The 26,830-nt window shown below is 45.4% G+C and overlaps 1 protein-coding gene across 2 annotated transcripts in view; it reads right to left on the bottom strand.

The window, feature by feature from the left end:
* LOC144818377 (tight junction protein 2-like) overlaps window positions 1-26,830 on the bottom strand; it is a 290,321-nt gene that overhangs the window by 164,757 nt on the left and 98,734 nt on the right. For both annotated transcript variants that reach the window (XM_078675737.1, XM_078675738.1), the window contains exon 2: window positions 16,452-16,505. In XM_078675737.1, coding sequence (XP_078531863.1) covers window positions 16,452-16,505 — 54 coding nt within the window. The remainder of the gene's footprint in view (window positions 1-16,451; window positions 16,506-26,830) is intronic.

Genomic DNA, 26,830 nt, shown 5'->3' with positions numbered 1-26,830 from the left:
ATTGAACATAGTAGCTCCTATTACAGTAAAGGTTGGAGACCCTTGCTCTAGATAGATGCCACATAGGCAGGAGGCAGCGAGTTCTTTATTAGAGTTGAGGCCCTAGATACAGTCACACTGTCAGGGTTACATCATTCTTCTATTAGGCCCTCAACACACAGACATCAACATTCCAACCATCATCACATTCATTCTTTAACTACACTCATCATTCTCCAACACTTCCGCAGTCCATGCGTACACATACATAAATGCCAAAATCACTACATAATATCCATTTTCCTTATTCACACATCAAACTTGACTGGCACAAAACTCACTTCAAAACAACACACCCACAGCTCATGTCTCCTTTCTCTTTGGACAGTAATCAACAACCAAAGACATCCCACTCAAAAATACATTCAAAAAAATCTATTAAGCCCAGTACTTCACAACACAACATCAAAACACAACAGTTGAATAAATCAACATGACAAACTGACAGATTAAGGAAAGAATCGGAATGCTACATCTTGCACCCACACGCCCTTAAACCGGAACACACATCAAATCAAACATAATTGCTGACAGACCCCAGTATGCAAAGGCTACATTTACACACCAGAAAACATCCAACACCTGAATGCTATGCTTCCAGTAACATGCAACTGTTAAATTTTCATTTACACACATTGACAATTAAGCCCAGGGCACACAGGGCGAAAGATTAGCCACACACAGATATCAGCCCTTTAACACAACAACACTTGCAAACAAACAAGTCGCAACCAGCCACCAAAGACAAGCGAGTTTTACATTTCCCCAAACACCTAGAACATTAACACAGTAACCTCATAGTCACAGAATGCCATTTCCAGGAATATATTTCTATGACACATCACAACAGTGCACACGTTGCCAAAAATCGTAACATGCTCCTTTTTATTTATTCAACAGCTCTACTGGCCCTTAAACTGCTATAGTATTTAGGTCAGCTATCTTTAGGACTGCTGTTTTCAGCATTTCCGTGGTCTCTGAATTGTATGCTTTAATACAACCTACAAAAGTACAATTATTGCTAATATGCAATCTTGTTACATCTAAATACAGCAAGAGTCTGATAATGGGACAATACAAATGAATTCTTCAATTTCTGTTACTGACCCCTCTTAGTCCTACCTCATTGTCTCTGTAACGAAGACATTACGGATCCGCTCAAGAACAACCAAGGCAAGGGCTCACTTAAGTGAACCAAATACAAACGTGAGAGGCAATCTTAGTGTACCAAGCCCATCGACTTGAACACTTCAAGCATGCCCTTCTGACAGTGACTGGTGTGCACCACTCACATGTATTCACATAGCTCAATGCTAAACAGAGTGAAGGCATACGCAGGTCTCAGAGGATTTAGCGACTCACAGAGTGTCAGGCAGAGGCCACCACCAGGGTCCAACCCAGGTGCCACTCGTCAGCTGGATATTCCCAGGAAAAGTCCTCTTGCAGCTTGTTGTCTCCATGTAGCCACAGAGGTAGGTCAGCCAACGGATCCTTTAAGTCCACTTCTTTGTCCTGCGCACAAGGGAGAGCTGGTCCAGTCTGTCACAGCTCCTTTCAGGTAACAGGCAGCAGTTCTGAACTTAAGCATGTCCACAAAACGTTCTGAATTGGGTGCTTGGAGGTGCCACATTTATTCCTGGAACCAGCCAGAGGGGTAGGATGACTGTTGAGCACACCCTAACCCTTGGGGTATAAGTTCCCAAGGCCAATACTACCCATTTTTAGGGCTCGGGCCTACGTCACCACGAAGTGGGGCGGAGCTCCGAGCTCTATAGTAAAAGAAAAAAAAAGTGTCTTTAGGGGTCCGGACAGAAACATTCCTTAGTGCACGCGCTTTTTTTATGGCATGTGCATGTTCATTCGTCTTCGCTGTGCTGTGTTTTTAGTAGCCTTGACATGATAGGCTATCTGTAATTTAGCTTGCGTCATCTTGGCATTTTCTCTGTGGTTACACGCACAGGAGTCCATTAATTTCAATTATGAGCTGTCAGGGTGCCGCGATAATGTAATGCAGATGTTGTGGGCGCGTTCACCAGTCTGCTGGGAATGGCGGCGTTCGTGCTTTTCCTGTGTTTTCTTTCCGTGTAGGGCAGACTTGAAAGGCATTGTCTTAAGAGGAGAAGGCCATATATCTTCAATTATCTCGCCATCACGGCGGAGATAATTGAAAACATATGCCTGCAGTGGCGAGGCCGAGAGCTGAGCAGAATGACTCCATGCCACAGTGTAAGAAAGCGTCCGCATCAAAGCAAAGTGTAAAACTTTAAAAAAAAAAAAAAAAGTGAAAAAGCGAGTGGCTGTGGGTGTCCAGGGGTGCAGCAGGTGCAGTGACACCGGGGCCTCGAGGGTCTCCTTTAACCCAGACAGTGCTGTATTTTACTACCAGTGGCTGTGAGGGTGCAGCAGGTGCAGTGACACCGGGGCCTCGAGGGTCTCCGATAACCCTGACAGTGCTGTATTTTACTACCAGTGGCTGTGGGTGTCCAGGGGTGCAGCAGGTGCAGTGACACCGGGGCCTCGATGGCCTCACTTTACCCTGACAGTGCTGTATTTTGCTACCAGTGGCTGTGAGGGTGCAGCAGGTGCAGTGACACCAGGGCCTCGAGGGTCTCCCTTAACCCAGACAGTGCTGTATTTTACTACCAGTGGCTGTGAGGGTGCAGCAGGTGCAGTGACACCGGGGCCTCGAGGGTCTCCCTTAACCCTGACAGTGCTGTATTTTACTACCAGCGGCTGTGGGTGTCCAGGGGTGCAGCAGGTGCAGTGACACCGGGGCCTCGAGGGTCTCCCTTAACCCAGACAGTGCTGTATTTTACTACCAGTGGCTGTGAGGGTGCAGCAGGTGCAGTGACACTGGGGCCTCGAGGGTCTCCCTTAACCCTGACAGTGCTGTATTTTACTAGCAGTGGCTGTGGGTGTCCAGGGGTGCAGCAGGTGCAGTGACACCGGGGCCTCGATGGCCTCACTTTACCCTGACAGTGCTGTATTTTGCTACCAGTGGCTGTGAGGGTGCAGCTGGTGCAGTGACACCGGGGCCTCGAGGGTCTCCCTTAACCCTGACAGTGCTGTATTTTACTACCAGTGGCTGTGGGTGTCCAGGGGTGCAGCAGGTGCAGTGACACCGGGGCCTCGAGGGCCTCACTTAACCCTGACAGTGCTGTATTTTACTACCAGTGGCTGTGGGTGTCCAGGGGTGCAGCAGGTGCAGTGACACCGGGGCCTCGAGGGTCTCCCTTAACCCAGACAGTGCTGTATTTTACTACGAGTGGCGGTGGAAGTCCAGGGGTGCAGCAGGCCTCACTTTACCCTGACAGTGCTGTATTTTGCTACCAGTGGCTGTGAGGGTGCAGCAGGTGCAGTGACACCGGGGCCTCGAGTGTCTCCCTTACTCCTGACAGTGCTGTATTTTACTACCAGTGGCTGTGGGTGTCCAGGGGAGCAGCAGGTGCAGTGACACCGGGGCCTCGAGGGTCTCCCTTAACCCAGACAGTGCTGTATTTTACTACGAGTGGCGGTGGAAGTCCAGGGGTGCAGCAGGTGCAGTGACACCGGGGCCTCGAGGGTCTCCCTTAACCCCGACAGTGCTGTATTTTACTACCAGTGGCTGCGGGTGTCCAGGGGTGCAGCAGGTGCAGTGACACCGGGGCCTCGAGGGTCTCCCTTAACCCAGACAGTCCTGTATTTTACTACCAGTGGCTGTGAGGGTGCAGCAGGTGCAGTGACACCAGGGCCTCGAGGGTCTCCCTTAACCCAGACAGGGTAGTGAGTGCAGAGTAGTGAGTAGAGTAGTGAGTAGTGAGTGCAGAGTAGTGAGTAGAGTAGTGCGTGCAGAGTAAGTAGAGTGGTGAGTAGTGCGTGCAGAGTAAGTAGAGTGGTGAGTAGTGAGTAGTGAGTGCAGAGTAGTGAGTGCAGAGTAGTGAGTGCAGAGTAGTGAGTGCAGAGTAGTGAGTAGAGTAGTGAGTAGAGTAGTGAGTAGAGTGTAGAGTAGAGTGTAGAGTAGTGAGTAGAGTAGTGAGTAGAGTAGTGAGTAGAGTAGTGAGTAGAGTAGTGAGTAGAGTAGTGAGTAGAGTAGTGAGTAGAGTAGTGAGTAGAGTAGTGAGTAGGACATCACAGGCAGCAGCTGTGCAAGCTTCTTACACTCACAAGGAGACCACAGGCAGCTGAGTTGCAAGCTTCTCCCACTCACAAGAAGGACATCACAAACAGCACCGGTGCAAGCTTCTCACACTCACAAGAAGGGCATCACAAACAGCAGCGGTGCAAGCTTCTCACACTCACAAGAACGACATCACAGGCAGCAGCAGTGCAAGCTTCTTACACTCACAAGGAGACCACAGGCAGCAGCGGTGCAAGCTTCTCACACTCACAAGAAGGACATCACAGGCAGCAGCTGTGCAAGCTTCTTACACTCACAAGGAGACCACAGGCAGCTGAGGTGCAAGCTTCTCCCACTCACAAGAAGGACATCACAAGCAGCAGCGGTGCAAGCTTCTCACACTCACAAGAACGACATCACAGCCAGCAGCAGTGCAAGCTTCTTACACTCACAAGGAGACGACAGGCAGCAGAGGTGCAAGCTTCTCACACTCGCAAGAACGACATCACAAGCAGCAGTGGTGCAAGCTGCCCTTACACACTCACAGCAGGTACTGTGCCAAGGCAGCAGCAGCAACAGAGCAAGAGTCCCTTACAAAGAACAGGCACAGCACAGAGATGCACAATGCAATCTTCTCATACTCCCAGGCAGCAGCGGTGCAAGCTTCTCACACTCACACGAAGGACATCACAGGCAGCAGCTGTGCAAGCTTCTTACACTCACAAGGATACCACAGGCAGCTGAGGTGCAAGCTTCTCCCACTCACAAGAAGGATATCACAAGCAGCAGCGGTGCAAGCTTCTCACATTCACAAGAACGACATCACAGGCAGCAGCAGTGCAAGCTTCTTACACTCACAAGGAGACCACAGGCAGCAGAGGTGCAAGCTTCTCACACTCACAAGAAGGACATCACAGGCAGTAACGGTGCAATATTCTCACACTCACAAGGAGATCACTGGCAGTACACACCACATGAACACACTCCATAACACATAGCAACAATACATTGGCATTTACAATGCCATTAGCTCAAACTCAAATAAATCCGAGCCCGATTGCATTTCTAATGCTTGTTACAAGAGCTCTTGTCTGCCTTACTGCAAAATGCCACATGTTAGGGCATTTTGAAGATGAGAAAAGGCTTCGGCCACACTCAACTTCAGATCCGAGGGCAGGGTGTGTGATCACGGAGCATATGATGGTAATCCCAATGTCCTTCCACAGTGAACTCATAAATGGAGTTTGACACCAGCTCTGTATCCACAACAAATAGAAACAGAAGACTGGTAGGACAAAAACAGGTTCCTCCAGTATAGTGGATATAGAAGAATTGCCTCTGCAACTTGTTCCTCTCTTTCAAGTATGCCCCACAGGTTACATATAGCTCAACAGGACTTTTAAACAGGATTTGACACTGTAAGGTCAAAAAGGGTGCCCACAGCCCCCACCCTGCATATTCTGTGGAGTTCGGAGGAGTAATCTCTGCCAAATCAAGTCAGCCTACTGTTTGCTTTTGGGAGGCATTTCACACAAATTCAAGGCTGAGCACAGGCTGAGAGCTTTCACAGACTTATGTTAACCAGATGTCTGTTAGCTCAGGCAGAGAAAAGGTAACTTCCTAAAAAAGTTACATTTCCTAATTATTTATTAGAAATCTGACCACCATTTCATTGCATTTTTAATAACTATTCAAAAGAGTTACATTATTTTACTAGCTGGTCCCATTCCAGAGATACAGTAATAGTATTTTTATCTTTACTGTGGTTTTCTATATAGGACAGCAAGGCTTGTCACAGTGAAAGTCGTTTTTAGGGCACTGTCACTGTGGGGAGATGGTAATATTAATTTTCTACATGGTCCACTTTTAAATGCCATGCATCCTATTTTGTGGGCTACAAGGCTTACATAAGAGTGACTTACTAATATTTAAAAGGAAGGTTTTTACCCATCAAACAGGATTTATTTTGACGGGTCGCAGTGCAGATTTTGCACTGCTACAGTGAGGCTACAGTAGTAGGCCTGAAGCCATGTTTGCCCTGCCACTGTAGTGGATGGCATAAGAGGTGCTGCACTCCACTAGCAGCTTTTAACTACCAATCCCTCTAGTACATATTATACGCATACTAGGATCTCATAGACAAGTTAAATATACCAATTAGGAGTATGCCATTTCGACCATGTTTAAAAGGTGAGCACAGGCACTTTACATCTGGAAAGTAGAGGTAAAGTGCACAGAATTCTAAAGCCAGCACAGATATAGGTTCCAGCAAAAGGTGAAACATCTAGTGGCCATGCAGAAAAGGCAAGTGTACTACATACATATTATTCACTTAAAAGACTGTGGTGCCGAACGTTTTCTACACCCTGGTCTGGCCTTCAGTTTTTGCTCTGCTCTCTCCGCCATCTTCCATTTGAGAACAGTTTGCAGCTCAAGACTCCAAGGAAAAATTAGCATTAGCAAAGCCAAACGGTTGGGCATAGTGACCATTGGCTTTTCCAATGGTTTTCAGCCTTGCTCTAAAGTATTCCTAATGCTATGCAGCATGGCCTTAAAAAAAAGATAGGCACTGGTGTCATTTTGTAGGCATGCACATCACACTAGTGCACTCCTACAAAATGAAGTAGGGGGGCAGAAGCAACACGGAAGCAGGTGTAGGCGAGGAGATGTAGTGGGCAAAAGAGAAGGTTATGGGTGGTGGAAGCTACACTTAGGAGAAGAAATGGGTTGGAGAAACAATGGGCGAGACAGCAATGTGCAGTGGGTGAGGGAGATGCTCACAGGAGAGAAAGCAACAGGGGAGTAGGACACGAGGGCGAGCACAACATGAAGTTGGTGGGGAGAAACATATGGGTGACAGACAGGAACACTGATTGTTGGGGGAGGGAAGAACATGAGAGACAGCTGGAAAGCACTTGCACAGTTGTGGAACCGAAAGAAAAAAAGTAGTGCTTGAAAAGCAAGCACGGGAAGCTTAGATGCAAGCCAATCAAGAAGGCAAGAGAGTAAAGAGGCTATGCTCCATGGGGGAGGGAAACACAAGGCTGACAAGAAGCAGTGAATGAGTGAGAGGAAAACAGACCAATGGTCAGCAATGGGCGGTCTGTGCGCACATGTATGTTCTTGGTAAACCCACAATATGACTTTCAACAGACACGCGGTATAGTAGGTTCGACATAAAAAGGAGGTACGTCAGCGAGAGATCACCCAAGCTGTTAGGTCCTATACTCTGGAAACAAGCTGTCACTGCAACTCTGCAACTTAGAATGACTAATTCATATATTGCATTTAAAAGCATGCTGAGAACGATGTTGTTTTATCATCAACTCATTTGTAAAGCTCCATAAAGGCACCTACACAGTGGCACAAATCCAGGGAATACAGCAAAAGAAGTGCAACTATAGGGCTATTCACAAAAGGGTGGGAGGGAGCACACTGCTTGGCATACCAGCACACAATTCACCAAGACACACTTTATTTGAAAGTGTTTAGTATTCACCACTGTTGGTGCAGCCAGTGCTGTGCATCTCTAGACAAGAGTTTCAGGATATTTGTCCTTCTTCAGGAGTGAATGACACTTTAAATTTAGGAGTGCAGGCAATGCTCTTTAGTTTGCTCAGGTGGCTCTACAAATTCAAGCGCGCAGGTGCATCCCAGAGCTCATCAGTTTAACAACTCAATAAGGAGCCAATCAAGGACTTCAAGGCTAACCTGGATTCTCAGAGGTAGTCAAATTCCCTCAGCTCATCTGGCAATTCTTTCAAATGTTTACTTGCACTAGGGGAAAAGCTATGCCCTCAATAGTGGTTCTGTTGACCTTCCAACCTTAGCAGCTTTTATTCCTCAGCACCAAGGAACCCTTCTGGTATCTTAGATGAAACGAAATAAAAAATACATGAAGAAATAGTACGGATTTTATAAAAGGCACAAGGGCTGAGCACACCTAGCAGGCGTGAGCTAGTGCACAGAAGCCAAGACGTAGAACTGTGATCACTTTTGGGTGTTAGAAAGAAGGATAGTCATTACGTTTAGGGCTTTCTGTTACACACAGCATGGGCTAGCAAATGCAGGGAAAGCATATTTGCAGTGCCAAGGTGATACTAAATGAAGTAAAGCAGTGAAGCTCGATGTGGGTGACGCCGAAGAGTAAAGTTAGTAGTTTCAGGAGAAAAAGTACAATAGACTCACTTCTCATATTATTTCAAATTTAATGTTCTAAAGTTTAATATTCTCAAGTTCATATTCTTGTGCCGCAATACCCACTACTGTTTCAGTGTAAAATAATACCAAAACCTCTTTAAAAATCAAAGGGTGTATTACGACGATCAACACAGATGTTAAAATCTTATGTAAGCTCCTGGCCCCTCGATAAGCACCACACGTGACTAACTTGGTCCATGAGGATCAGTGTGGGTTCACACCGGGACGAAACACACCTATGAATCTGCGTCGGCTGAATCACATTCTGCATGAGGTGCGGGATCGGGAGGAACTGATGATGTTGGTGTCCATTGACCTCGCCAAGGCGTTTGAAACAGTGGACTGGGGAATCCTTCTTGAGGTCTTGTACACTGTGGGGCTGGGTCCCAAATTTTGTTGCTGAATTCGCATTCTGTATACCGCTCCTTGCGCTAGGGTTAAACTTGGGGGCGTGAGGTCAGAAGAGTGGCAACTAGGAAGGGGTACACGCCAGGGATGCCCCCCTCTTGCCTTTATTGTTCACCCCGGCCATAGAGCCCTTCGTGCTCCGGGTCAGGACTGAAATGGAACGGTGGGGAATTAGAGTGGGTGACACGACCCATATTGTTTCCCTATATGCTGATGACGACCTGTTTTATTTGGCCAGAATTGCTGCACCAGCTGGACCGGTTTGGTGAGGCCTCTGGACTACGACTCAACTGTGGTAAATCCCTGATCTTTCCATTAGCGGGACTGGCCTCCGTGCCCCTGGAGGACCTACCAGAACACAGGCTGCGCTGGGAACAGACAGGGTTCTGTTACCTTGGGATACAGGTGACTCGGACAGACGCACAGGGGTTAGCCCGGAATGTAGACAGCATAATTGCCCTGTTACAGCAGTCGGTCTCCTTTTGGAACACTCTGCGACTTTCGTTGATGGGCAGGCTGGCCATCTCGAAGATGGTGATGCTCACTAGGACATTATACGTACTCAAGAACTCATTAAGCCCGCTACCGCCACAAATTTAAAAAACTCTCAACATGTTACTCACATCTCTGCTCAGGGCGGGCCAACGCAGCAGGGTAGCCCTCAACACTATCATTCGCAGTTATGAGGAGGGTGGTCTGGAAGCTCCACGCTTCGACTTCTATTATTATGCGGCCTATTTACAGCATGCGGCACGTTGGCTTACAGACACAGACGATTGGGAGAAACCCCTTTTCTCTGACAGGGTAGATACCCAGACGCTGCGGGAAGCACTGATGCAAGGCACATGTTAGACACATCTCTTCCCTATATTGTGCGACGCACAGCTGGTATACGACAGCGGGTTGTTGAGAGGGTTTTACGGAGGACACCCTTTCACAGGGAGCTCCCGATTTGGATACTGGCCCCCTTCATAGACATGGGGCGATACATGTCCTTTCAATCTTGGAGGGAGGGTGGGTGTGAAGTTCTTGTCGACCTTTTTCCCAACGAGACCTTCATCACTTACGAGCAGGCGGAAGAGAACTTTGGCCATGGACGGGGCCAATTGCTACACTACTGGGGAATCCAGATGTGGTGAAAATCCCCTGGCCCCAGTACCCGGATATCCCACCACTGACGCACACTTTGGATATCCTTCTCATGCGGTACAGGTCGCAAATTGATTTCTCTCTTGTACAAGGCTATGAACCAGGATTTCACCCCTCCGGTATCGCCATCTCGGGCCGCATGGGAGAAGGATCTCGCTACCCAGCTGGAGAAGAAACAATGGGCACGCATAGGCTCCCTCACATGCAGTTTCATGCAACGCTAGGTTTAAGTTGACGCACTTCAACCTCCTACACTGCACTTATTTAACCCCGGTATCCCTGAAACGCATCTCTGGTGAATGGGGAGATAGATGCTCTAGATGTGCAGAGGAGATAGCGGGCTTTTTGCATTTGGCATGGGATTGTCCAATGCTTCCGACAGTTTTGGGTGGAGGTGGTGGGAAGGATTGTTGCAGCCACAGGCCTTCGGATGATGTCCGAACCCTTGCATTGTTTGCTTGCACTAGTCCGGAAGCCCAAGAAAAAGAAACTCCCCTACAAGCTTCTACAATTAATGCTCGTGCTTGCTAGGTGCAGGGTAGCTATAACTTGGATGGGGAGAGCCCCAGAAGTCCCCATCTGGCTCAAAGAGGTCCGTGAATGGTCCCTGGCCGATGAGGCCCACATGAAGCTCACCCGCAGGGAGGAGAAGTTGCAAGATGACCTACTAGCTTGGCGAGACATGTGTACCTCTGGGTTGGCGGAGGGGGGGGGCCCTCCTCACAGGATACCTCCGGCAGCAGAGAGAGTGGATTAGATAGAGCCGGTAGGTATAGCCCCGACTGGGAACGAGAGGGTCGACCCCAGTAATGTCTGCATTGGCACTCCGTGCCATGCTCCGTTCCTTCCTCACTATGATATTAAAGCAAATGATTTTTCTCTCCCCATTGTAGCTTTCCCTCCCAGCTGCTGCCTTTTGTCCCACGTCACTCAACGATATGCCTACATATGCCGATTTGATTTGTTTTTATTTGTATTTGTAACATGTAAACTGAAAAATAAAGTTTAAAAAAAAAAAATCAAAGGGTGAACATTTATTGTATATCAACAACTGGAAAACTGCCTCAGGAAAGAAGACGGCAAGTCATATTTGTGTGTATAAGAGAAATCAAATCACAATCAGATTTGTAGAGCGCACAGCTATAGTGTCCCAGTGCTACTAGGATTGCTGAATTATCAGTGTGGATATGCGGTTACTTAAATGCTCTTTCGAATGATGTGTCTTGCTAGAGAGGATGACCCATTAATTGGACTTATTTATTAATTTCCCAAAAACACTAGACTACAGATTAGCATTAAATTGAAAAAAATCCTACTCTTCTTAAGAACACCCTACCTTGGGTAGCAACAAGAAGAACGATGTAACCAGGTCAGTGACTTCTGGGAGAGATAAACCTCCTGAGAGCGGCTTTAAAAATAATCAAAACAAAATAAACGACATTTCTTCAAACAAGGTGTCCTAGACAAAGTAATAAATGACATTTTGGAAAGCAGGTCATCCAGTTACATGCCTGTAAGGAGTCGTCTTTTTGGAAGCTTAACATTTTAAATGTCCAGAAAACATTTCAGTAAATCACTTGTTGGGACGGAAATGACCACTGTATGGTAAAGGGGATTGTATACCTGCCTTTGGTCATCCAACTGCGTGTGATATCTGGTATTTTTACTTTTTGTGGACCAGCTCGCCCTTCATCCAGCGTGCACAGCCTCGGTCTGTCCTTTGATTCTGAGGTCCAGAGTGTGGTTCCAAAACCTTGGAGAGCACACCAAACATGCCCTCTAGCTGATATGGGATACCAGCCCTTGTCCCGGGTTGTCTACATTAAGTGGTGATGGCAGCATACCATTTTTATGATATACCACGAAGCAGACTTTGCTCCCTCAATTCAAAAGGAGGGTGACACCCACCGTCCTCACTCATGTAATTCCCTGGTGATCTTTTAGCAGGAGATTGCCAAGTAGCCCTTGCATTTGGATTATATGTGGCAGAATGCAAGGGAGTCAACAATTCCTGTTATACAGAGAGAGAAGCTTCTGCCCCATTTGTCTCTTCCATAGTGCTGCTTAAGGTAGGCTGATGATAGCCAGGTGCAGAGGTTTCACGTGCCATTCTGCTCATGTTGTGGTTACTCCTGCCCATAGCCAGCATCATCAATACATGCCGTGTGAGCCATTACCTTTCACAAAGACTCTCTGCGCTGGAGAAAAAGTATGATATATGAAAAGGATCTTCAGGTGGCACAGCCTGAAGCACAACAACATGACAACACATGAAGGTACTTGACCAGGAGAAAGACAGATTAGTAGAAGGTACATAGTATGCAATGTGGGGCACTGGTACATCCATGGAAAAACTTAATAATTATTGTATGTTCAATGTATCATATGGAAGAGAAGGGATTGCTATCTTGCAGTGGTAATCGAGAAGTCTGCACCAATAATTGTGTATCGGGGGAATATGCGACATTGTTGTTCTTGTTATGTCCACCCGGATTGCTTTGCCACAACTTTGAAAACAGTTGCACCACTAAACTCTACACGGTGTTACCATTAAAGAGGACCGATTCCAACTTTTTTTAAGAAATTGGTGTCATGTAGCCACTATGCTGTGTTGACTGCTACCATCTAGGTCCTGATGATGACCAGGTTATAAATTGTGTGTTGTCAAAACGTCTACTTTTACTAGTGGATTGATGTTGATTATATACTTTTTTACCAAATGAACTCTAGTTTTGAGTCTTGTATTTGTAATTTTCCTTAACTTCAGTTTCTAGACTGTCTATATTGCTTGTATATATCGTAAATAAGCACCTCTGCACTTTATTCATGTATGTCACTTTGCACGGTTCCGTTTTTTGCAGCACCTACAACATTAATTCTCTACTAAGATTTTGCTATATTGATTCATAATATGATTAATACATTGTATTGACATACTGTACCAATATTAATTAGCATACGGTTCTCACTGGCCTAGGCAGGATAGCCCTTCTCTCTCCAAGTGGAGCAGGGACCAAACAGATTGAGTCAACTTAATCAGTGCCGTGCTGCCGTGCAGCTGCTCCCAACACGATTCAGCAACTATTTCTTCCCCCACCTCCCACTCCCCATGCATGCTGCTCCCTCAATACCTAATTGTATTCTTGTTTTAGTTTGACTTTTGCAGCACCCTCACCATTGCTTACTCTTCACTTGCACTTCTGTTGCTCATCTAAGCTTCTCAGTCCCTAAAGAAAAAGCTTTAATTTTTGTGGAGGGACAGTCAGCTGCCATTTGCTTCCATGCTGCTCCACAGTCCAAAAACCATTTTCGCCTGCCTTTGTCGCGCAGCACCCGCCATCCCCCACTCCCTGTTGCTTCATTCTCACCGTCCAATGCTTCCCCGCATTCACAGTCCTTTAAATTTGCTATTGGGCTGATCCACACGGCAAAAATAATCACTTTTGCAACAACAAAATTATTTCTAATATCTACGATCTGCCACAGTACATGAAAAGAAATGTAAAATGGTGTCATTTCTTAGGTGCTTGCATGCACAGTGACGAATATCCACATATGCCACCAGCAATAATTGAGTCATTGTGCATTTCTTCTTTTTTTTCTCTGCATAAAGCTTTGACAAAGTCAGTAGGTCATCAAGGCGAGACCCATTGGCTTTTCCAATTCTCTTTCAATAACAGCTATAAATTAAGCAACCCTCTTTTTTCGCATTCAGCTTCAGGTCAGGGCCATAATATGGGGCATATAATTAACAGCCTTTATTGCCCACAGATCTGAGCAATCACATTTATTCTTTATCCACAAGCCAAGCATTCCGTGGATTCCACATCTTGGTGCTACTCCCCTCTCCTTCGGTCCCCGGTATTTAAAACGAAATAACAGCAGGCAAATCACATTTTATTCCATTCAACCAGCCATCTTGTTAGGTTGCGCCTACACAGCGTACATGCTCTCTCTGTGAGACTATTGTTTACATACAGTGAAATTACAGCTTGCGCGATAGCTAACCATTCGTTAGCTTCAGCGTTGCTCTCACTTGCTTCGCTCCAGTTTGTCATGCACGAGGGAGTCATGTCCTCTTCTTGTGTTTGGTCCTCCCCTGGAGCAGGGACCAAGTACTTGTATCTATCTACTTCTCCCATTTTTAGAGCAATTTTTGTTTGTTTGTGTTCAAGCACTCCATGTGAATGCTTGTGTTTGCAGTCCATCTCCCATATACCCATCCATGTAGCTTCTATTTCCTCTCACCCATTCCCCTTCTATGTCGCTTTTTTCCCTCCCAACCCCTGCCCCTGAACTCTGTCACAACACTCTACTCTGCATCACTGAATTCTGATCTGCACTGTACACCATTCTGCTCTTCTCTGAACCACTCTACTCAACACCACTACACTCTACTCTACTCGCCCCCACTCTTCTCTAGAGCACTCTACGCTGCTGCACTCTTAGCTTTTCTACTTTGCACCACTGCACTTCACACCCCTCGATGCCACTTCACTCTATGCCACTCTACTTTACAACATTACGCCACTGTATCCTACGCCACTGCACCCTACACACCTCCACGCCACTCCACCCAACTCAGTGCTGCTTTACCCTACGCCATGCCACTCTACGTCAAGCCACATTATGCCAATTGCCCAATGCCACTCCACTCTACACCAATCAAAGGCGCTATACAACATGGCTAAAAGGCATTAGAACAAGCATTTGCAATGCAATAGGTCTCGCATTAGGAAAGTTTGAGCTATTGGTATTGTAAATGGCAAAGTTTTTATTTATGTTTCTTTTTTTTTAAATAGCTAAATTAATAGCTTCGTCATTTACAATGCCAATAGTTATAACTTTCGCAAATGTGATACCGATAGCATTTGTAATGCAATATGTTTTGTATTTACAAACCGCGAGAGGACAAAAAAAAGCTCCGGACCACCGCCTCCTCCCAGGCCTTCAAAAGGGACCTCAAAGTTCTCCTCCTCCAGAGACACCTCCAAAAGTAATTCACGTCCTCTTGCTATTTGTGAGGAAGACTTCCCACTACTGATAATTTCTACTTTCCATGACCATGGAAGTGCCTTCCCAGTGTATGCCTGTGATTGGAGGGTCTGCCTTTTTGCAGTATTTTCCATGTACTGGTGTTCGGTGCCCTTTTGTAACATGCACACACCACTCTGCCCTTGCAACACATGGCTGCTACCTCTCACATGTCTTTGCCTTTGATACTTGCACAAGTGCCACCTTGCCCATGTAACGCTTGTTCCTGAGCCTGAGTGTCTAGCACTTATTGCAGGACTATACCTCTAATTATACTCTGTTTTCTCTTATAACTGCACACTTGTCACTTTCATTTCCTCTTGTGCACTTTTGACTACCTCATGTATTTTGGTTGCTCACAATTTTTACTCAAGTATTTAGTTTGCTCACGATTGTCACTATTACCTTTACTACCCATGTATTCTGGTTGCTCACAATTTTTACTCAAGTATTTTGTTTGCTCACGATTGTCACTATTACCTTTACTACCTCATGTATTTTTGGTTGCTCATAGTTTTTACTACCTCATGTATTTTGTTTGCTCACAATTGTCACTATTACCTTATGTAAGTAACGTATGTTTTTGCAACCTGTTCTTTTGTAATGTTTCTCATTATGTTTCATTTCTGTTCCTAATGTGAAGCGCTCTGATGCCTTCGGGTAAAGTCCGCGCTATATAAAAATGCATAAATACATAAATACCGCCTTCGGGTAAAGTCCGCGCTATATAAAAATGCATAAATAAATAAATAAATAAATCAATACCGCAAATGAAACATCCTCCTCACTCTGCCGGCCTGCGAACAGGAAGTCAGGCAGGCCGGCGCGACAACAGGAAACAGGAAGTAGGAGGGCGGGAGCCTACCCCGCCTCCCACGGAAGAGCCGCGATTGTTTGGAGCACCGGAGCAGGCAGGAGCCTAACCTGCGCTCCGGTGCCGAAGGAGGGAAGAAGAGTCCTGCTGCCGGGCCCTGCAGCTGAGGAGAGCCGCCGCACGAAGGAAGCCGGTGAGTGGGTTGCTGAGCTGCGGGGGGAGCATGTGTGTGCGCGCGCGTGCGGGGGGGGTGGGCTGTGTATGTGTGTGTGCGTGCGTGTGTGTATGTGTATGTGTCTTGGAGTGCGTGTGTGTGACTGTGGGGGAGGGGGTGTGTGTGTGAGCGAGTGTCTGTCTGCGCACGCATGTGTACGGGGCGGGACGCGACGTGCGCGTTCGCGCACACGAATCCAGGAGAGAAAAAGCTCGTACACCCTCTTGTCCTCCTTCCCCCCAGAGTGATCGCTATACGTCTCCAGCTGGACACATGCATCCTTGCAGGATGCATTGCCAGCGAGACCCAAAAAGCAGTATGCCTCTCATAGGTGAAACATTGGTTTTGCCAGTGCTTGTTTTTAAGTTTAGGCCTCATGTAGGAATGGTATTCTTGGAAGGTAGGTAATTGTTCCAATCATTTCAGCGGCACACTACAGATGGATGTTTCGAGTATATTGTACTGTATTTATTTTTAGTAACTTAAAATAATCTTACCCTATGCAAAGTGACAGTGTATTGTTCCCATATGAGTTCTTCCATGCCCATAACCTGTTTTAGAAATGGAGAGAAAAACATCCATTAGTAAAAACAAATGTGATATGCTACAGTGCCTATGAAAACAATGCCTCCTAATGTCACAAACACATTGCAAGGGGAGACGGGGAGCAAGAACAAAATTAAATCTCATTCTTTAATTTTAGGACATACAAATATGACTTTTTCCATCTGTGCATGGAAACACTAAATTGACATGTTTCCAAGTAACAGCAAGTGTGTAATTAAATTTAGCAGGAAGTGCACATTTTACACGTGGCAAGGCAGACAGTGAACAGGGACATGCCAGGAGTTACCTATTTTTTTTTTTTAAACAAATGTTATTTGTCAAGTTGCACATAAATTGCAGAGCACTGCACCCCAATGACGGCTGCATAATCAAACCATACAGATATGATGACTTTGACTTTTTCCAATAACGTCCAAACGTAAAGAAGCAACACTAAAAAGAATACTTCAACTCCCAACCACCTCACCCCACCCCCCTGATCGCACAAGACCCGCATAAACATGTCCACAGCCTGTAAATGAAGCAGGAAGTCCTCCGCCCACCCCGCATGCACCCCCACAATCCGTAAGAGTTACCTATTTAGTAACAGACTTAAATTAACACTGTGCGATTTGCCATGATGAAAATTGTTAGAAGCGTAGGTGGGTGCCCAGGCACTGCGGAAATCAACGCCAGTCACTCAAATTCAAGGTGTACGTCCAAGATATACATGAGAGGAGGTACTTTCACGGGATTTGTAGAGCAATCACATATTCCCTGGTGCGCGGCTACTTTTCCAAATCCAAAGAGACTTTGAATGAGTAAATTATGGATATGGTGCAATTTCACACACAAATAAAAAACACTTTAATTTCAGCTTCCTGGAACATATCTAGTATGACACGTCTTTTCTTCCTATCTTCGCCCCGAAAACATGGGAAACACTGATGATTTCAGAGACCCTCAAGTAAGCAAGTTGAGAAGTATTAAGTGTGAGGACTGCACTGCACGTTTGTGAATATATAGCTATAACCGGTCACTATGTATATTTGTGCATATATAGCTATAATACTGTAAACGTCCACACCTTTTCATCGAGTTGTTACCCACAAATCCGCACGTAGGCATACTTCAAGTTCTGCACGTGTACATTACACCTATTCTATCTAGACTGCATCCGGGTCGTGTGTGCATAGTTAGCTCACGCATGTTCACATCATTTGGTTAAAGAGATGAATGGTTGCAAAGTAAACCCCAATCTTTGCTTTTCGACATACCATTCATCCCCTCGTCATTAGTATAGTCTCTGGTACATTACAATCAGTCAAGGAACCCCATAAAAAGTCAAATGTCCAGCAAGGAGTGCGTGGTAAGTCATATCAGGACAGACTGAACATACTTTCAGATGAAGAAAAATTCGAAGCCACTTCGTGCTATACTTTACACGTATCTCATACTCTCTTTGAGGTTTCTCCATGCTTTATTTAAAGAATGTAGTTTGCCTCCTTGGCATTTGATATATGACAGAAAAGTGGGACTGGCAGGGTAAGATGAAGGCCACACCCAAGCACGGTTGCATAACAAAAGCCGAGGTGCTATTTTCCCTAACTGGGCCAGCCATGATGACTTTTCTTTAAAACTTTTTGTCGCTGTAAACAAGAACTGGAAAAGCTAAGTGATCTGGGTTTAATGTGCTAACCAGGCAAGCCCATTAAAGCTAGACAAGAAATAAAAGGCAGAATTAATTTATTGAAGAGACTCCAGTTGTAAAGTAGTTCCTCATGCCGTTCAACACAAACACTAGAGAGGAGGCAGAAGGATACACTCAAAGGGCCCACAGCACCAAGTGAGAGGACTACACCCCTGGGATGAACCAAGAGATGATTTACAAAGTCACAAGCAAATGGATGGAAGAGGCAGCCCCAAAGCCTCCTCAATTACTTCTGTAAATTGGTCTGCTTGATAGCTGTGCTGTTAAAATGTGAGCCTAAAGTTCTACTGGTTCACCATGTAGCTCCCACCAACCCTATACACACTTTAACCCAAACTCATTGATTTGGACCACCCACTGCCACACCCTCAGTAACATTGGGCTAAAAAAATCTGGGGAGTTCGTGGGGATAATTGCTATAGATAGAAGACTGGTGCAAAAAGGGAAACAGTACACAGGGACACACATCCTGAGAGGGGAGTGGCAGATACCTACAGAGAACGTAAAAGGAATCTGGGTGAGTTACACTAAAAAGGTGCAAGAATTACACTGCACCTGCTTGTGCTTGGAAGCTCAGTCAGGCTCATGAGGCTGCTGTCAGGTACAGACTGCTTGTGCTTGGGTAGACATCTTCTACCTACAGCAACGATGGAGGGAGCTCTTCAGGGAATGATGAGCAGCAAGCAGCCACAGAAACTCTGACCAGAGACGGATCATGCAGAGTTCTCTGCCCCGGTCAGCTCTAACAGAAAGGAAATGTAAGGAGCCTTCCGGCCACCACTACAGGCACAGAAGGGATCCTTGTGTGTATTATAAAGGAGTGGAGTCTTCATGAAATGCTTCAAATTCTGCATTCAGCTTAGGAACAACGTGGAACAATTATAGGTTACAACAGGCTATACGTGTAGGCAATATTAGACTGTCATTTAAGGGCAACTCCAGCACTGGGGGTGCTACATTAGGACTACAAGCAACAAGGGTGACTCCTCTGCAAAACGCAACATCAGATGACCCACGTCTATGCTGGACATGTGCAATGCTAATTCTCTTGGGAATAACTTTCCAGCTACAGATTGTCACCAGAAATCAATCATGCCCATGGTGGTAGGTACCAGTTTCGGAGTGAGAGAATATAGGTGAGGGAATTAAAGAAGCATATACCCAAAAAGTGGCCCATGTTTGCAAATTGGTGCAGTTTTGATCTTCTAAAGACACACTGCTTAAGTGTTTTGCAAGGTATGGGGGACTGCGTGTTTTGCAAGGTATGGAGGACTGCATGGATGTGATCTTGCTACAGGCAATGTTTGTTTCAATATGATGAAAATCAACAGTAAAATCCGGCCCAGCACATCATTAAACTGGCCCACAAACAGCCAAAATACGGCCCACAGACTGAACTGTCAGACAAGCAGTCAGGCACCCCATGATTCCCCTAAAAAGCAATCTGATCCTGGTAGGTACATGGACACCTTCTTCCTGACCTTCAATTTCAGCTACAGTTAACCTGGTCGTACAGTCGCATGCATCTTCGCAGAGAGTACAGAGAACAGCATCTCCTGAGAACCTCACCACCTACGCACAGTGGCATTTTCTGGACAAACACTAGCAGGGAATATTGTACTTCCTCCCATGGCCCGTCTTATCTTTTGTCTCAATCTTCATGACTCTTACCAGCACCCTTCATATGAATTCTACAGTTTTAACGGGTTGCCGCTAATGATGCAGATATGCTCTAACACTTAAGACACAATTCAACACAAGAAGCTGTTGGCATACATTCTTCTTTTGATATTACCAAGGCAAACGTGCAGAGCAAACCAACAGCTATTGCACCGGACTTAATTTAACTACATAAAAAGTTATGGCCACTTGGTACTTATTTTGCAGCTCATATAAGATATTTTACTATTGGTATGTTATACTGTATGACTGTCACAGCTAACGCTTGCTATTTGGGTTCTTTTCATTCCTTCACAGAATGAGGCCTTCACTGTGATAACACAGTGATTTCGCCTTTTCAATATGGCAAACAAACTGTTCTATCTGTATACAGATGTTTAGGGAAAACCAACTTTCTCCAGATTCTGAAGCCCTGTTGCATAACTAATACCCCATTATGGACAGTCTTTACCTATATTGAACCTCTTACAGTCACTGAAACTACATGGAGAAATGCACTGCATACAAGTAGATCAGCTAATAGAAATCATCCCAGCAAACTCCTCTCCTCACTCCAATGATGTTTTCGGGGAAGACATTGGGAGGACCATACGGATAATCGGATCAATTCATTCAGAGCCTTCGTTGAGGATCAGTCACTGGTCCAAGAATGTCATCTTCCAACCCACTCCAAAGACGCTACCCTAGACTGGATCATAGCTAAAGAAAAATCCATCAATAACATTGAAATCACCCCTTGCTATTGGTCTCGTCACAACCAATAAAACCCAGAAAAGGGATTCGTGACACAAGAAGGCTCAATATGGATAAGATCGCAGCACGATGTGAGACAGAACTGCAACCTCCTAGTAATATGGCAGATGTTAGTGACCTCACGGAGTATTACAACAATACAATGGCAAATATTATTGAAGATATAGCCCGTTAATATTAAAAAGGCTCACTGACAAAGACAAAAGCCTGTGGTTTAACGGTGCCCTCAAATGAAGAAAGACGCTCACTCAGATCCACAGAGCGGAAATGGGGACAACACCCTTCCTCGCCCCATCTAATCCAACTAAGTCAGGGCAGGATAGCATACAATAAAAGCATTTTAAACTCAAAAAAAGACTTTCAGGAAAGAACTGGAGAATACAAAAAAAGAAGACCTAGGAAACTATTCGATCTGCTAAAAGATCAGTCCAATAAAACGGCCAAATCTGCACCAACATTTTACAAAAGCGAGTATAAGCAGTGAAGAGTTCTCCTCCTTCACTGCCAAAGCCAAATCGATGGAAGGAGAGTTAAAAAAAAGCAGCTGATTGACTTCGGATGTCTAAGAACACCCCAGATGAGCTTCAATCTCAACCAGAGCTGGAAACGCCTAAAAATAATGCCAGATGGTCAGAATTCAATCCCATTAATGACCTAGACAATGCAAAAATCATCTCGGCCACTAAACCAAACAATCACAACAACGATTCTCTACCGGCAAAGTGTTGGTCTACAATAAATCATCTGCTCAACCCCTCACAACCCCTCATGGACAAAGATCATTAACGCTTTACTAGCACAAGGCTCAATACCGGACAGCCTAAACACAGGGCAAGTCACTCCAATCCTAAAAAAAATAACAGATAACCCCGCTAACCCAAACAATTTCAGACCAGTAACAAACATTCCCATGCTAGCCAAATTACTGGAAAAATGTGAACAACAACAATTGAGCAAGCACATCTCAGAATTCAATCTGTTGAGTGACTTTCAATCAGGATTTAGACCAAACCATAGTACAGAAACAGCAATTCTGCACATCGTGGATGACGCTCTACTTGCCCTCAACCGCAACGAAACCTGCCTTCTAATCCTGTTCGACATTTCTTCGGCATTCAACACGGTAAACCATGCTAAAATACTATATCGCATGAAAAATAGGATGGGATTAGATGGTACAGTCCTAAGATGGTTTAGTTCATTTTTAGAGAACAGATCGCAAAAATTCATAGTAAACCAAACATTATCTGCTTTATACAGTAATGCGATCGGAGTTCCTCAGGGCTCAACTCTATCCACGGCGTTATTCAATCTGTACATAGAGCCACTCACTAAAACCTTACAACAAGCAACCATCTCGTTCCACATGTACGCAGATGACACACAGCTTTACATAAAGAGACACACAGCTTTACATAAAGATCATTTCGTCAGAGAGATAGGTATCATGAACCAGGCATTAAAGAGAACCATCCATTGGTTAACAAGTGATCACCTGAAGCTTAACCCTCAGAAAAACCGAATTCCTGTTTATTTCCCCCCAGAAAAGCACTACGAACATCCTAGAATGGATCACTCTGATCACGGCACTAGATTGTACTCCGAGGGTTGTTGATTCTACCAAATCCTTGGGAATCGTACTAGAAAAAAATCTGAATATGCTAGCACATATTAACATGATGGCAAAAAACGCCCGGTTCCATTTAAGCTACCTCAGAAAACTGACACCTTTCTTAAACAAGTCAGACCTGACAACGTCAGTCCAGGCACTAGTAATATCAAGGATCGCGTACGATTTCACAACTCTAGCTGGTCTACCGAAGATCTCAACAGCCCCTTTGAAAGCCGGTCTCAATGCGGCCACAAGACTTATAACCGGCACCAGTAAATTCCCCCGCATCACCCCCATCTGAAAGCGCTTAACCGGCTGCCGTACGAAGCAAGAATAAATCTAAAAATAGCATGCATCACTCACAAAGCGATACATTACAACACACCAACGTACCTAGCCCAGAAAATCACGCTATCAGGAGGATGCCGTCTCTCCTAGTCATGAAGACTGACGATTGAAACCAGCCCATTTCTGTAAGAAAAAAACATATGACCGAGCTTTCTCGGGTGCAGCCCCTAGAATTTGGAATGCTCTTCCTCCGAACATTAGGAGAATACCATCCATTTCCACTTTCAAGCAGGAAGCCAAATCTTTTTATATGAGTAAATAGCCCCCATAATCTCACCAATCACTCCATTTTCATTCATCCGCCAAGATCTTACAAATGAACAATTGTTACTTACCTGTAAACAGGTGGTTCTCCAGTATTGGTGTCTTTCATAGATTCACATGCTTGAATATTCCCCGTCGTCAGAGCGGGGGTCCCACGGTAAATAAAATAGCAATAACATACTAATAATATGTATATGTAACACATAACAGATGAAATACATATTAGAAAACAGGCAGTAAATGCCTAGACATAATTCCCCATAGGAATACATGAACAGAGAAAAAACACTTGTAGCCTATTCCTGTCATTATGTTGGTCCAAACTGTAGCCAATCAGGCGCCAGCAGCCATCCAGAACCTTCTCCTCAGAGCTCAGCACCTCAGATTTTCGTAGCACAAGTGTGACCACAGAGTCTATGAGGAGAAGAGAGCCTCTGAGGGGAGGAAGGGTGGGTCGCATGTGAATCTATGAAAGACACCAATACTGGAGAACCACCTGTTTACAGGTAAGTAACAATTGTTCTTCTCCAGTATTAGGGTGTCTTTCATAGATTCACATGCTTGAATATAGAATAGAAAGCAGTAATATCCGAAGTAAACTTCCCATAATGGAGGAGGGAAGACAGAGGCTCACCTTATTGAAAAAGAGTGCGAAGCACAGCTTGTCCCACTGCAGTGTCTGCTTCGTTGATGGCACCCAGGCAGTAGTGTTTCGTAAACGTGTGCCCGCTTGACCATGTGGCTGCTGTGCAGATCTGATGCAGCGGCACACCGGCAAACAGGGCAGTTGAAGACGACATCGTCCTGGTAGAATGGGCCCTCACTGAAGACTGTAGAGGCTTGCCTGCCTGTTGATGGCAGAAAACGATGGCCGAGGAAACCCAACGAGCAATTGTAGGTTCGGGAACTGGACGCCCGTTGTGGAAACGTCCATAAGCTATGAAGATGGCAAAAGTCAGCAGCTGCAGAAATTCATCTAACTATGGTTTGTTTAGACACTGCTTGTCCTTGCCGTATTTTTCCATAGGCAATAAACAGTTGATCGGATTTGAGAATGACAGAGGTCCTTTGCAAATAGAATTTTAAACATCTTCTGATGTCAAGGGTATGTAATGCCCTCTCCGCAGGGGATTGCGGATTAGGAAAAACGTCTTTAAGATGACTGGTTCATTCAGGTGAAAATCCGAAGGCACCTTAGGCATAAACCTTGGGTTTGTAGGTAGCACCACACAATTGGACGTGAATTTGTAAGAAAGGTGAATTGATGTTGAAAACCTGAACATCACTGACTCTTCTAGATGAAGTTAATGCTAGCAAAAGAGAAACGCTCTATGTTAAGAATTTGAAATACACCCTTAAAATTGGCTCAAATGGGTGGCACATGAGCTGCGCTAATACTACATTAAAATGCCATGATGGAGGCGGACGACGTACAGGAGGAAACATTCTGAATAGTCCCTTAAAGAACTGTTGTATTCTTGAAGAATAAAGAGAGATGGACCCATCCTGACGTTACCTTGAAATGGCTGCCAAAAAGACCTTGAACGTCGCATGAGATAAGCCTGATCTTGCCAAGTGCAAGAAAAAAGGTAATATATATCTGGTCCGGAGGTTGCATGAAATGGGTGAACCCCAGCAGATTAACACCAAATGCAGATTCTTTTCCATTACAGTCTGTACGTCTTTATTTTAGTAGGTGCTCTCGCGTAAGCTAGTACCTCCTTACGATCCTCCGAGATAGCCCGATGAGCTACTTCAAGGTGCTCAGACGCCAAGCTACTAAATTTTAGAGAAGCCGGATCCGGATGGCAAATTTGACCATTCTGAATGGAGAGGAGATTCGGTATTGGTCGAAACTGTATTGGATCATACTCTGAGAGGAGAAGAAGTTTGGTGAAACAGTATTGGCGAGGCCACCTGGGGGCGATGAGAATCAAGCGACAGGGCTCTTTCTTCATCTTCCAGAGAACACTCGGAACCAACGGTATCGGAGGAAAAGCGTAAGCATATATTTGAGACCAGTTTATCGAAAATGCCTTACCCTGCGAGTCCCTGTGGGGATGCCAGCTTGCAAAGAAACAGGCATATGAACAGCCAAGAGATTGACCCTGTGTCGTATCGCCCAAGCCCATATCTCTTGGGCTTCCTGAGATAGAAGAACCAACCTCGTTCTTCCCTGTTTGTTTAAGTAATGCATACTTGAAGTATTGTCTGTGCGAACCAATACTGTGGCCCCTTGAATGATTGCACGAAAAGATTTGAGGGCTAAAAAGATGGCACCTAGCTCTAGCAGATTGATGTGCCAAGCCTTTTGTTGAGGGTTCCATCTCTCACTGACCTTCAGCCCTTGAAGATATGCTCCCCAACCCTCGAGGGATGCGTCTGTGGTGATTGTGTAATTTGGCGCTTCTTGAAGGAAACGCACACCCCTTCTACAAATTTCTTTCTTGGACCCACCAAACACAACGGCCTCTTGCATCCGAGGAGTGATTTAAATGAGATCTTCGATTGAACTGGAGACCTGCGCCCACTGCTTGTCTAGCTCCTCTAGCAATTTTCTCATGTGTAATCTGTAGTTGGGAACCAACGGGATGCAGGTGGAGGCTGTGGCCAAGAATGACTGAGGATCTACTGAAACAGACTTTTTCGTACGTAGAGGAAACCACCAAGTGGGAGGCAGGCCCGTCGTTCGTGTGAGACAAACACCTTTGCTAGGTTTGTATTGATTGATGCTCCGAGAAACGTTCATATCGGAGCTAGTACTAGTTGGGACTTGTCATGATTTATTGAAAACCAGGTTTTGAAACAGTGACTGACAAGTCTGGGTGTGCTGGACTGCCTGTAAATAAGAGCGAGCCCTTATTGTTGTTGTAACAAGCTTTATTTCGATATCATGTATCTTAAAAAGCAGTACAAATTTAGATAAAAGCAATAAAAAGTACATCGCAGAAATATTGAACATTTCATAGTAAACAATTAAAATTTTGCACATGAGAAAAAGCTAAAATATATACTTAGGTAAGATACAGTATCCTAGAAGATCTGAGACGCCAGGCCCACCCTAAAAATTTGGCCAGGCCACAAGCAAACAGGGGGCGAGGGTCAGATCTTAGGATTCATAATGCTTCATGTGATCTAGTGCTAAGACTCCTACAGAGTGGTTTCAACCATTTGGCACGTGGGGCAGCATAGGCTGGACATTCAAATAATAGGTGGGGGACTGACTCTGGTCTGTTCGCACAAAAGGGGCAATACAAGGTCCTCTGTGCAGGAACCTTCCAACTAGCAGTTAGTTTACCCACCGGAAGTGAACCCACCCTGAATTGGAAGTATAGTGCCCTTTCCCTAGATTTTGTGATCGTATCCATATATGGTTCGTATAGGGGAACATCTTTAAACATCAGAAATTCAACACTTGTTTTGCAAAGGTTGGCCTTACTAATTCTGCCATTCGTGACCCAAGTCCAATATAGTTTTTTCAGGTTTGACTTGGGAGGGGCAGATCTACTAAGCCAGGCTTCTTCGAGATCCAGGTCATAAAGAAGACGCTTAACTTCCTTTAACCAGCGGACCTTGGACCAACCTGGTAAAGAAAGAAGCTCATTAAGGCCCTCTGCATAGCTACACAATTCAGGGACCCTCCAAATTCGTGCCCACAATAAAAGGGGACGCAGTCTCGCTAGATCACTGATCGACCGGGTACCTGCATCTAAAAGGAGTGGGAGGGATGGTGTATTATACGGGAGCCCCATAAGATCTTTGTGGAATTTATTTTCAGAACTAGATAGGGAATCCACGTTCTGCGTGCCCCATAGCTCTGCCCCATACAACGCCGCACTCACCGCTCTGGCCCTGTAGATGTTGAGTACTGGAGCGATGGGTTTTAAAGACGAAGCGCGTTGTTCCTTGAGGAGGGTCCCCGCCACCCTCTTGTGGACGAGCAGCATTTTTTGGTGGTGGGG

Source organism: Lissotriton helveticus, chromosome 2_1 (assembly GCF_964261635.1).
Source record: "Lissotriton helveticus chromosome 2_1, aLisHel1.1, whole genome shotgun sequence".
NCBI classification, from domain to species: Eukaryota; Metazoa; Chordata; class Amphibia; order Caudata; family Salamandridae; genus Lissotriton; species Lissotriton helveticus.
This window is presented reverse-complemented; position numbering and strand designations above follow the sequence as displayed.